The sequence below is a fragment of the Eleginops maclovinus genome, chromosome 5 (genome assembly GCF_036324505.1).
Source record: "Eleginops maclovinus isolate JMC-PN-2008 ecotype Puerto Natales chromosome 5, JC_Emac_rtc_rv5, whole genome shotgun sequence".
Lineage (NCBI taxonomy): Eukaryota > Metazoa > Chordata > Actinopteri > Perciformes > Eleginopidae > Eleginops > Eleginops maclovinus.
The window spans coordinates 24,720,020-24,734,003 of record NC_086353.1 but is presented as its reverse complement, the minus strand read 5'-3'; the positions used below and the strand labels follow the sequence as shown (position 1 = coordinate 24,734,003).

Sequence of the window (13,984 nt, the reverse complement as noted above, 5' to 3'; positions counted from 1 at the left end):
CCCACAAGGGCATTTCTTTCCAAGAATGCAGGGTCATCGGTTGTTCCTAGAGTCTCTAAAAGTACAATGGGGGCCCGAGACTTCAGCTTTCAAGCTCCTCTGCTGTGGAACCAGCTCCTGGTATGGAGGCAGACACTGTCTCCATATTTAAGAGCAGGCTTGAGACTTACATTTTTCATAAAACTTATAGGACAGGCTGGCTCAGGTCGGTGAGTTTAGCCTTTCATCTCTCTTGCCCTGTTTCTGTTTCTCTCTAACTGTATACAGTCTTTTCCCATAGATGCATGATACTCAGCATCCAGGCCCTCATCCCCTGAATTCAGTTATTTTAGTTTGAATCTCTCATCTGGCAGGAGACCAGTAATAAAGTCTTCACTCAAAAGTGATCTGTTTCATTTTGCAAAGTCAGTATTTTGAAAACCGACATGGCTCTTCAAAATGTGGTTTCAAAACAAAACTCTTCATCTCTTCCCGACATGATTTGACATAAAGATGAGATGCTACCACTATTTTTCACTGTGATATTTGTTCGAACAGAGACTGAATCCATCTCTGTATTTAAATAATTGCCGCTGAAGGCGGTATATATGCAGAAAAATAAGTGTCCTGGTCCTTAACATCTGTGGTGGCTCAGCAGGTGCCGTGGGGCTCCTGTCTGATGCCCATGGGTTTGTGCCCCCAGAACACAAACTAGAGCTGAAGCCTCTGGCTCCCATTGTACTTTTGGAGACTCCAGGAACAACTAATAACCTTGCATAAAGCATATCAGTATGTCCTGCAACTTGCCAATACCTCCTCTCTGCCTGCTGAGCGCAATTTAATCCGTCTTCAATCTAGACTTTGCTATTCTTCAGGCCATATTGATTTACTCTCATCAATATCTAAACCTGAAGTGCTGCTGCTTTTTTCTCTCCATACTCTGCTTTTATCATAACAGTAAAATCCTTTGCTGCTGCCATCACGGCATGAAAGGCTCTCTGCCTGTAACATGAATCTGCTTTTTTTTGTAGGGATGTGTATTGGCAACAATCTGGCTATGTGATTCATATCATGGTTATTTCATTTTTTTACGTTATTTTTTAAGAAGGGGCAGGTACAGTTGAGGCCAAAATTATTAGCCCCCCTTATGAAATTAGACAAAACCATTGATTTCTCCATGGAAAAGACCACAAGTGTTTATAGTGTATTTGTTTCCAAAATAACAAAGACAAAATGTCCACTAAGTTTGATTAGGATATTTTATTCAGACACTGAGTTGAAACAAGAAAGGGAAAAAATGAGACATCCAAAATGATTAGCCCTCTGGCCATTAATAGTCAACAGTGTACCCTTTCTGAGCCACCACTGACAACAACCTCTTAGAGTAGTTCTTTACTAGGTGGGCACAGGTCTCCTGAGGGATTTGGCACATTCTTCCATTGCAAATTGTTCCAGCTGGTCCAAATTGCGTTGTTTCCGAGCATGGACATTCACTTTGAGCACCCGCCACCGATTCTCAATAGGATTGGGGTCTGGGCTCTGTGCGGGCCACTCCAGGACCTTGGATTTGGTATCCTTCAGGAACTGTTGGACCAATTTCGATGTATGCTTTGGCTCATTGTCTTGTTGGAAGACTCAGCGATGACCTAACGCTAGACTACGAGCAGAGTTCTGCATATTATCCCTCAAAATTTCAACATCTTTTTCTTTTTTCATGATGCCATGCACCCGAACAAGGCTCCTTATGCCTGAGGCTGAAGACAGCCCCACAGCATGATGCTCCCACCACCATGTTTAACTGTGGGAACTGTGTTCTTAGGGTTGAAGGCCTTTCCCTTTCTTCACCAAACATAAGCAACATCCATGTGTCCAAACAGTTCCGGTTTAGTCTCACTAGCCCAAAGCACAGACTTCCAAAACTCATCTTTACATTTCAAATGTTCACGGGCAAACGTCAGTCTGGCTTTGATGTGCCGCTCTTTGAGTAAAGGGGTTCTTCTGGGACGATGGCCCTTAAGTCCACCATGATGGAGAGCCCTCACAACTGTGTTCCTTGAAACATCAACTCCAGAAGAGGCCAGGTCAGCAACAATCATCTTGGCAGATGTCCGGGGCTTCTTGCTGACATCTGACTATTTTCCTCTCTGGAGTTCTTGGAGGTTTGTTTCTTACAGAATTTGTCTCCTTGTACTTGGCAATGATGCAACGTACAGCGGTTCTATGATGCTCAGGTGTTGTTAGGAAGCCAATTGACTGCACAGGTGTGGTTTGAAAGCTGATTGGTTAATTAGGTGTGTTTTGAAAGCAAACATTCACATGGGGGGGTAATATTATTGACCACCCTATCATGGGGGCTAATATTTTTGACCACCCCATTTTTCCCTATGTTTGATATAAAGCAAGCCTAAAAATGTATTTTATATTCCAAAGTGTACAAAAAGCTACTAAATAGCACTGGTGAATGTTTGATTATATCAAGTTTTATCACTGCTGCAAACATTGGGAAGAATTTTAGGAAAATGTTCCATAATTCCTGGGGGGCTAGTGCTGTCAACCAATTAAAAAAAACAAAACGTGTTAATAACAATAATAATCTGTCTGTAATCATGGTCAATCACGTTTAAAATACTGGTATTAACTTGTATTTCAGCGGGAGATGAAACAGCCGCGCTGGTATTACGGGAACAACTTTTGGTAAAACTCGGTTATGTGAGAAATCTGGGTTCATTTTATATAGGCGTTAGGTTTTTATTGAATCAGATTATGAAAAACTGTCATAGTATACAGAACACACACCAATATGCTTACAATCTCAGTAAAAAAAGCACTTTTTTATGCCTTCAGAAAATTGGGAATTGCATCTGTAACATTCAACATGATGGCATAACATGTTGTGCTAATCATTGCATGTGAACATTCATTAAACACGATAGTCAGTTCTATATCATAAAACATTGCAATACTAGATATTATAGATTGTAGTGATAATAGATTTCCAGGTTTGATTTCACTCCGTTTCTTGGATGTTCTTATAATGACACAATACCCTAGCCAATTCCCCCCACTTAATGACTCATGCAGTAAAGCAAATACATCAGCAGTGTTTTTTAAAGCGTTTTAGATGTACATCTTCTGGTTTGTTTTATTTTACCAATACATTTCTATTTCAACATGCGGCAGGTGCAACAGTACTAACCCATTTACTCCTAAAACGCCTGCAAAAAATGGCTCTAAAACCCTATGTATAATAGATAAAAAACGGGGTGGGGAAAGTCCTCTACAAAAGGATCATCAGGTACAAAAACTTCTACTTCCACCTCCCTCTCAAACTCCTCATTCTCTCCCAATTCCAAATCGCTGCCGTCGCTGTCAAAATATTTGTCGATCGTAGCCATTTTTGCCTTTAAAAAAGTTTTAAAAAAACAAACGAATGTCTGATTGATTGACGTGATTGTCGGCGAACCACACGACATTTGGGTGGTCACGTGGTTTAAAAAACCCAACAAGACCCACTTCATGTGTATTTGAACCAATGACAGTGTGTTATATGCTGCATGCCTCATGAAAATGACGACAAATCAACAATGTTGCGCTACGCTGCAGCTGGCAGGAGCTTCAAAGTTGCGCTACGCAGCAGCCGGCGGTAGATGGAATGTTGCGCTGCGCAGCATCCGGTACAAATGGGTTAAGCTGAATCTTTCAGATAAGTTTCAAATTTTAATGGTATGTATCATGTATCTTCCAGGTGTTCGGTCCAGATGGAGCGTGTGACTTTGACCTGTTTGCTTTGTGTGAATGAATGTTCTTACACTCTGTTTTCTTTCCAGATCCTCTGTCCATGAGTCCACAGAAGGCCCTGGAGACCATAGGGGCCAACCTGCAGAAGCAATATGAAAACTGGCAACCCAGGGTGAGTGGGTTTATTCCATTTCTTGAATGTTCTTATAATGACACAATGACCCGGACACTCTTATTGACACCACCTAAGGAAACATAGAGTTGAAGCAAATAAGCCTTCCAAGAAAAGCTTAGGAATGAAAATAAAGGAATCATGAGCAAACACCCTATTACTGTTTGTCTGGCATCCACTAAGCCTTTCTCATTTCTTTAAAAGATGTTTCAGATTCCTGTGTTGATGTTTGCAGATAGTCAGCGAATGAGTGTGTTTGAGGTGTAAGCCAAGTCCACAAAGCATAAAAATGCTGGACACCCCCCCACTACTATATCAGTAGGGGCTTTTGACACAATGGCATCTATTGATTTTTAGCATGATTTCTCTGGACTTGACTTTAAAGATATCCATTTCTACTCTCTGATGGTTTCAAGTTTTACTTCAGGTCAATCGTGCACTAAAATGTGCAAGCCTGGCAGACAAAACATGGGATGTGAGTGAAAGAAAGGACAGTTACTGCAGCTGTCATGGTTACTGTGGCTTTTCACTATATATTTGTTTTTTGTGGTTATATCCCATCGTGTAGGTCTAATAGACCATCTGTATGCATGTATGCCAACAAAAACACATGCTTTAGAGAGAAATTCACATTTCTAAACCGATGCATCATTGCTATCTTCAAGTGTTACAAGTTTATGTGCGTCCTAGCATTCCTATCAAGGACAGCAGTAGTTCTCATCGGCTTCTAGCTAAAAGCAAGCTCAGTATTTTCCTAGAGGCTCCTCAGTCTGTTGTTCACGAGAAGCACCTGAAGTTTTCCAGCATCAAGCCTTAGGGTTGGAGCCTATGGCAAGGGCAGACCCCCACCTTCTTAAAAATTCCCAACCCAAAGATCTGTATGATGTCCACCAAATGGGGTATTCTTAACCCCGTACAATAGGAAAATGTTAGTTCTCCCAATGGATTCATCTTTTTTCCTCTGTCATTATCCCTGTCACTACCTGATTTGCATGCCTGCCGATTAGCATTGCGCAAGTTCAAGGCGGTCTGCCATATTGGGCAGCTACGTACAGCAACTCAACTAGGACATTTGACAGAGAGGCGTTCCGCAGAGAAGAAAAGAAAAACTCAAAACACCTGACAACATCAATCTGAGCAACAGAGATGATTTATCATTATTACAACGTTATTTCCCAATTATTGGAGGATAACTCCTTTTGAGCTGGTTAAGTATATTCTAAGAATAAGTGAGAAATGGATTTAACTTTGACAGCTATCATAGTGAAGTTATATTTACTGTAAATGTATGCGATCATTTATTGCATTAACAATTCAAAACTAATTCTTAACTGGGAAATGTCCATTTATGTAAAATTAGGAATGTATTAGTCTGGCCAAACTTTCTATGTTGAGAATCCTGGAAAAGGGAAATGACTTAAAAGATTTTCCTTAAAAAAGTTCATTCAAGAACAAAACACTGTTATAAAATCAGTGTTTTTCTCATGTGACATTTACTTAGCAATGTGAAAGGTCTTTCCCAGCTTTGGAATTTGTGACTCGTGCATGCGCAATGCAAATCGGGCAGCCGTCTGGACATCAAGTCCTACTTGGGTTGCTGTACGTAGCTGTCTAATATGAGGGACCACCTCGGCCATGCATGCAAATCGGGGAGTGACAATCCCTATCCGTTTTCTGAATTAGCTTACCTGCTTACTAGCTGGCTAAACAAGTATTTACAAAGAAAATATGAATAGAAGCGGATTATTGGTAAATATAAATATGATAAATGAATACATCGGTTACACGTTTTAGACCTCCGTTCATTTGTCTCTTTCTTGTCAACGATGAACTTCGATTTTAGGAATGAACAGACAGACATTTAGCAGGTGCAACAATATACAGTAAGTCAGATAACCTGCCGTAGTGAAAGCAGATTAAAGCATCACCATGGCCACACTCCTCCAATTAGTGAGTACATTTAGAAATGTGTATCTCTGTCAGCTGTGTTCATTGTGTCATGGAACTCTGGACCAGCAGCTTCTTCTCTGCTGTACCCAATATTTATTGTCCACTCTTTACTCTATCAGGACCTTTTTAGCTGACTTTGGTTCTTGATTAAACTTGAAATACAATGAGGTGATGAGAGCAATTAAAGTGATCTTATGTTTCATGTAGGCATTTATGAGCCAAATACCAATTGCATTAGTGGTTGAATTTGATGGAACTAAAGATGCATGCCATGTTTGCCTCGTTCCTTTATCTTCTTTACTCTTCTTTGCTGTGTCAAATATGTGTCCTTTGGGAAGTTAAAGAGAAAGAATAAGCAAACACTTGGCTAAGATCTGAGGGTTGGAGCTGTGCTGCATTGGCAGATATTGTATTTGAATTGCATTTCAAACCACCTGTGAATATGTGTTAAATCCAGTCAGAAAGCATTGGAAGTCTTCTTGTTTTTTCTTCCCTTTTTGTAACAAATGCTGTTTCGTATAAGATTAGTCAAAAAAATAAGACAGATTTGAGCTGTCTGTTAACCTCAGAGTGAAAGTGGAGGAAGATGAGGATTGTTTGTATGCCAGGGGGAGAGACAAATGGACAAGGTGAGAGGACAGTTTGTTGCCATGTTTCTGGGGACAGTGGAAACCTACTTAGCAACAGAAAACATCTTTTAAATGAGGAAGTAAAACAATGTGGCTGTTTGGTGAGAACCTGAGGAAAGAAGGAGACGGAGGAAGATGTGTTTCTGGAGGGGGCAGCTAAAGGAATGTAGGCTCAGGCTCTAGAGGTCAGCAGCAAATGGTGGTAGGAGTGCAGGAGGAGGAGTGGGAGGGTGAGAAAGCTGTTCCTTCTATTTTCCCTCCTGCAGAATCACAGCTCCGCAGCACCCCACCACAGAGCAGCGTTCGCCAACACACCTTACATAAACTCATGACAAAGCAATCAATTTACAGCGGCTATACACCTGCTTTGTCCTCGTGATAGAAATCTTGCGATAAGTTGGATTCAGATGGGCAAGGGTGGTAAAGATCGGAACTTAAAAACAACTCTGAAATCAATGATGTCACATTTCCCTTGTGTTGGTTTGCAGTCTGGCTGCCCAAAGAGTTTATGGCTGCCAACCTGCCGTCACGAATCCATTCCTCTGTTTGCTTCTGTGCTCTCACATTAGCTCTCATGGACTGAGAGGAAAGCAAACGCAGTCTTGGCTGCTGCCCACTCACTCCATCCACCAACACTATATCACTGTGAAAACTCTTTCTATCTGACCTTTTTCAAATCTTTTCCACATCAAAGTGATCTTTCTTTCAATCAAAGCTCTCGTGTCTATCTGCACTTTGCCTCTTCATGTTTGTACCAAATCTTTCTTGCCTGTGTGTGTGTTCAGTGTTGGATAAATGATGTTATGAAGCCTTTCTGCCTCTCTTTGGCTCGGAGCGAACTCTCATGAAGACTATCCAACAAACTGTCCAGCAGCATCTGTGAAAAGACCCCACTTCAATTAGCTCAGTAAACCAGACTCATCTACATAACACCACAGTACACATGTTTTGTCCTCAGGGAAATGAAATTATTTGTGCAAATCACAGCGTTACATGGTGATGTCATCAGGCATTGGGCCATAAAACAATATCAGTACATCAATGCATGCTGTTTTTGGATATGGAAGTTTATTCGTCTCAATATTAGTCGACATTTCGTATATCAGTCTGTAAATGTGTGAAACACCTTCTACAAATGCAAAAAATATATAAAACATCTGTAAATATCTTTAACATTTACAACTTTCGATCGGGTAGTTGTGAATACTGTTTGTTAAATGCATTTGTAGCTTTGTATTGTACAGAAGCAAAGTTTTGAAACAACTACTCTCTAGATTTCCAGATGAAGTGTTCTGCTCTCTGTGTTAGTCTTAGCATGCTAGCATAGACAAACAATGGCTGTCACACGTTAAAGATTTGATCCCCCTTTTATATCCCCACACAGCATTAGTTTTCAACTTAGGTGTTTGTTGTCTTTTTACATCATGGACTGTTTTAGTTGGAGTGCGTCTGGATAGTCTTGCAGCATGGGTGTCAGTTTGCCTCGTAATGGCCCCCGAGTGCATCCAGTGTCTCTTGATAAACTGATAATAGGCATCATATTCCACTTAAGGGGCAGAGATGTGTGAGTGGTTGCATTAGAGTTTCCAAGGTGTGAATACAGCCGAGAGATTAACAACAACAGTAAGACACATGCACGTATTTGTCAAAGAGTAGGATTTTTTAAATTGTGGTAGACTTTGCCATGTCAACATTGAATTCTTCGTGTCCAAATCTATTTTTTAAAACAAAGTCGTAGAAAAACTACAATTTCCCACTAATATTAGCAAACAAGTGAAGCATATCTAGATTCTTCTTCCTGTGCATTCTCATCAGGTTTTTTTATGAGTGACACCAGTGAATCATGTATAACTTTAATACCAAGGTAGAAATTAAAATGAAAGAAGGTAAGTGAAAGGAAATGTTCGCCACCTCCACCTGTTCACCAATAATTGACAGGATTGGGCTCAAACTACTTGAATATATAATACTGTACATCACCATTCAAACATTCAGCAAATTCAGTGCAAACACTGTTTAATGTGGATTTTATTTGATAAATGTATAGTTATTAATACAGTGTTCAAATTAAAAGCACTTATTATCTCATGTCCTTTCATAAAAGATGGTATCCTATGCTTGACCACAGCCTTAATGACTTTATTAGTTTGTGCTGTACAATACCTTTAGTGAGTATGTGTGAATCCCTACCCAACTATTTCAGTCTTTTTTGTGGATCCTAACAAAAATGACTGATTCTCCTGTCTGTTTTTATTGAGTGTGACTCTTTTGTTATTACAGTCCAGACAAGATTCAAGACTTTTTTCTATTGTTGACACAGGCACAGAGACTAGAAGTCATTGAGATACCTCACTTAGCTTTCAGTTTCTCTTTTTTCTTTACTCTTAAAAGGCATTCTCTGCTTTCCAATTCTCTTTACAGCTGCTTTTCTTTTCTCTCTGCATGCCACACCTTTTATTTGGTCTTTTTTTGTTACATGTTTGGGAATCTAGTGTAAAATTCTCCCTTCTGGACGTGCTGGATGTTTGTTAGTAATTGAGATGGAAAAGCTGCGTGCCTGTCTTGTCAAATCGTCTTTTCAAAGTCCCGCAGTACTTGCTGAACATGTTGCAGCTGCCAAACAGGTTTACACTGCATCTCTGGCCAGCATAAGAGTCATTTTTCTTCTCAGTTTTTTTCTCTATCTTTGCGATGTGCTCCATCTCTCTCTGTATGCAGTTCCCCATTGCTCACTGCAGCCTGTGAACCCCTGCTGTCCACTCCACTCACGGCCTCTGCATTATGTATCAGTGAGCTGCAGCTCAATCTCATTGCTACTGATTAGCTTTGAGGTGTTTTCTTATCACCGTAGAAACACCACACTGCCCAGCGGAGGCAGAGTGAAGAGATTTTGTGTAGTCTCTAACAATGCAATGCATGTTTAATGCTTGTGTAATGTAGCATTTTTGTATTGGTCTAGGATACTCAGATGTCATGACAACACTTTTCTCTATCTCTTAATAATGACATGATGAGCATAGTCTCTGGGGCAGCAGGTCCATCAAAAAGTTGTTGAGCTGCACAAAGTAGGAAATGAATATAAGAAAATCTCAAAACAGCTGAAAATGCCCATTTCGACTATCGAGAGGTTCAGCCTGGAAGAGGACGTGTGTGTACATTGACACCACACACCGTGAGGAGGATGGTTCGACTGGCAAAAGTATCTCCAAGGATCACAGTTAGAGCATTGCAGAGGTCAGTTGAGTCTTGGGGTCAGAAAGTCTCCATAACGACCATCAGACGCCACCTACATCACCACAAGTTGTTTGGGAGGGTTGCCAGGAAGAAAACATTGCTTTCAATTATCAACAAACTAAAGCGTCTACAGTTTGCCAAACGTAACTGGGACTTCGAATGGGACAGGGTTATCAGATGACACCAAAAAAGAGCTTTTTGACCACAAACGTCAAAGTTGGGTTTGGCATAGACTGAAATAAAGCCATACAGAAAAGCACCTCATACCCACTGTGAAGTATGCTGGTGGATCTTTGATGTTGTGGGGCTGTTTTTCTTCCAAAGGCCCTGGACATCTTGTTAGGATACATAGTATCATGGACTCTATCAAATACCAGCAGATATTAAATGAATACCTGACAGCCTCTGCTCGGAAGCTTAAGATGGGCCATGGTTGGACCTTCCAGCAGGACAATGATCCGAAGCGTACCTCAAAATCTACTCAAAAATGGTTTACTGACCACAAAATGAAAGACTTTGCCATGGCCATCACAGTCCCCAGACCTAAGTCACATTGAAAATGTGTTAGAGGAGCTGAAGAGGAGAGTCCACAAGCGTCAACCTCGGAAATTAAGGATCTGGAGACATTCTGTATGGAAGAATGTTCTCATATCCCGTGCCATGTGTTCACCAACCTCATCAGGCATTACAGGAGGAGACTCAGAGCTGTAATCCTGGCTAAAGGAGGCTGCACAAAATATTAAATGAAGGGGTGCCAATAATTCTGGAAGGCACTGTACGTCTATGTGACGAGAGGACAACTCTAGTAGAGTTTGTAAAACTGCCGTCACCACGTGCTGCCTTTTTTATCTTCCAACTTTGAATAATGATTTGATAATGAACTGGGTGTAGTTGAAAGGGTGTCAATAGTGTCTAATATTTTTATTTTTTTCAATAGAAACTGTAGCAGTGATGATATTTTAACTTCTAAATCTTAAATGTATGGTTTTGAGTGAAGAAGTGTTCTCTTATTGTGAGGTGCAACAGTTTAACAACTGAAACATTTCCCATGCCTGATATATTAACCATAGAAAGAACACAATGTTTACTCTGAGTAGGACTCAGTGACAACACGGTAATAAAATTGTAAAGCAAACGATACATTAAATAAATATCTTATTTTGCCAGTCCAAAACACAAAGAAAATTAGTTTTATGTAATAGAAATCAACTAAAAATAGGAAATGAACATATAAAGAGGCTGACAACAGAGTTTTAGGACAGTAACAAATGTTGATTATAAACATAGAGATTATATTTTGGTCAATCGACTAATCGATGGAGAACATAAAATAAAATGAATTGTTTTTCTCAGTTAAAATAAGGCGATATTTCCTGGCATTGGTGGTTATAAATTAACACACCTCTAACTCAATAACCAACACGGCACCATCCACTACATTATCCCAATGGGAGAACCTTCACAGCTGCCAATTCACTTCAATCCAATTTGAGTTTAATTGACGACCAGCTTGTGCAGGAAGCGGCCTTGTGAATAACGCCAAACTGTCTTAATGGTCTCCCCCCGCCACTCCTCGTGCACTCAGTCCAATAGGAGCCACAGAGGAAACCATTAGCCCACTGGAAGACTTATTGACACCGCACCAGTTCATCTACAAATAACATGCTTCTGTCAAGGGCTACCGGTCATGGCGGCAAAACGCTTGTGGGCTATGGGAGAGGCCTTATTGATCTGCTCTGTCACTGCTGCTGATCACCTCGTGAATATCCCACTCAGCTATAGTTTATAGTCTCCAGCCATCTTGTGTTGACGGTTAGATGGAGAAGAACTCCAGTTTTAGCTGGCGCGTTGTAAAACGGTCGCTGTAATTCACAGCAGTAGTCGAGGTTAATGCTCTACTAAGGGTTGGAACCATAGACGGTATAAAATGTACTAGTTGTCTTTTTGAAACCTCCCATGTGTTTAACCATTGTGATGCTCAATGTGGACGACTCTAGTCATTGCTATCTTTGTATTGAAGCGACTTTAACTCATTGGTTAGTCCAAAAATTGGCATGGTCATGCAAATAGTGACCTCAGATTAAAATCCAAATTAAACAAAATTAATTCAATTCATTTTATTCACAAACAGTTTCATAAACAAGCAGAAACCAAAGACAAAATGGAGAACACCCCGATAAGCCAACAGAAGATTTACAGTAGGGGTAAGGACACTTACCAGAAAATATTTACCATATTGGAGAGATTTAATGTTACACAGAAACACTTTGTACACTAAAATACACCTCAAACTAAACTTGTATATCCCCAACTTTTTTTTTTTTTTTTACTCAACTAAAGGGTCCCAAAAACATGCATTTATCAAGTTCAAGGGTCTGTTCTGTGAACTGCAGTTTTTGGCTCTTCACTACTCAGCCTGAAGGAAAATGGAAAATGGGTCTTCATGCGTGTTGAACAGCAAATTGTTTCAATGATTGAGTAACCACTTTCCCGTAAATGAATTGGATCAACTGTTGACACATTGATTAGTGCAGCTTTAAGCAAATATTAAAAAGCACGTTGCAATCTGCTTGGAAAAGAAAACACTGGTGAGGAACATGAGATTAATCTGACAGAAATTCATAATCTGGTCAAATATCCAAGGTGTAATTGCTAGTTTTAGTAATGATGTTATTTTATTCAGGAGAGCCGGTTCCAGGGTCTTGCTGCTGTGCATGAAGCGGGTAATGAATCGCGCTCTTCCCAGCTGCTGTGCCCACCATGACTCACCTCTCTGTGCCTGCACTCACTGAGAGTCTGTTGCTCTCAGAGACTAATGGCCTCTCTGTCTATTATTATTATTATTATTATTATTATTATTATTATTATTATTATTATTATTATTATTATTATTATTATTATTATTATTATATCCTGACACAGGGATTGTGTTTTTTAAACCTTATTATTTGCATGTGTTGTCTCAAACCTGGTGAAGAGGATGCAGAGCAGGAGGGGACAACACGGGAGGCCAGGATCTGACTCAGCGGACAGAGATTAAAGACGCACCACCCACCATTGACTTAGCTTTTTTTTTTATGTGTAAAAATGTGACTGCATGTCCACGCCTATCCAACAAGCTGCTTGTTGAGCAAAGTGTGGGCACCGGTGCATTGGTGTGTTGAAGGACAATGGTGCAAATTGGAGGCGGATCCAATCGGAGTCTGACTTTCTGAATTTAAACTGTGAAAAACGGCGCCTGTCCCTGAAGAAATCTGTGTGCCACTTCACTCCCCCGTCACCCAGCCTTTTCCTCTCTGCACTGATAATCCAGAGCCTATGGTCCATGCTTCTGTTCTTTATTATTAAATAAATGAATCTACCCACCCAGCAGGAGCAACATTTGACATTCAAATGCTCTTTTCTTCTGTGCTTTGATTTAAAACATCTCTCAAAACTCTCCAGACCCCACAGAAACGACAAGGGACAACCCCCCCCCCCAAACCACCACCATCACCCTCTGTATTCACACAGATTTGTCCCAGCTTTTTCTTTGAGAAGGATTTTGAAAGTACATCTGTCATACAGTGCTGTATTGAAGTCTTGGTGAAGTCGGTGTGTTTCCGCAGCACAATGAATATAAAGGAAACACTGCTGTAGATGAAAAGCACATTAGCATTTATCCAAGCCGATGTTTGTTTACCCTTTGCAACATTTTTGTTCAAAAAGCTGCAGCACAACGGTTTGTTCCCATTAGCAACAAAGCGTCTGCTAATAGGGATTAATCTCCTTGCTGCAGTTGCACTCGTATACAAGAATCTGGCATTAGATATTAAGAAAAGTTCCCACTTGGGTTGCTATGGGAAATGATTGTTATCTGCCCTGAATAACGTGACTAATAAGTTGTAAATAGTGAGCTGTTTGCCTGTAGGCTCGATTATAGATGTGGTGTTTTTTTTTATAGCTGTCCATACAGCAATTGTGCATATGGCTCCTTTTTCTTCTTACAATTAACATGATCAGATTGCCTCGTGGAATAACTATTAAGTCTTTCTTTTAAAAAGTAGCTTCAATTAAGTTCTTCCAATATCGCACCCAGCAGATTGTGATATCAGTCCCTGGTCTCATTAGCACAGAATAAAACGTCTTTGCATTGAGACACAGCTGCTAATTCTGCTGCCACCCACAATCCTTCACTCCCACTGTCAGTCAACTCCATCGTCCTTCACTTTGGCCCGCTTTGCTAGTGAATGCTGGGACCTGCACCTTTCACTCCACACTCATTAACAGGACAGCTGTGTGT

The 13,984-nt window shown here is 40.4% G+C and overlaps 1 protein-coding gene across 2 annotated transcripts in view; it reads left to right on the top strand.

The window, feature by feature from the left end:
• rptor (regulatory associated protein of MTOR, complex 1) overlaps positions 1-13,984 on the top strand; it is a 224,229-nt gene that overhangs the window by 25,612 nt on the left and 184,633 nt on the right. For both annotated transcript variants that reach the window (XM_063884304.1, XM_063884305.1), the window contains exon 4: positions 3,807-3,889. In XM_063884304.1, coding sequence (XP_063740374.1) covers positions 3,807-3,889 — 83 coding nt within the window. The remainder of the gene's footprint in view (positions 1-3,806; positions 3,890-13,984) is intronic.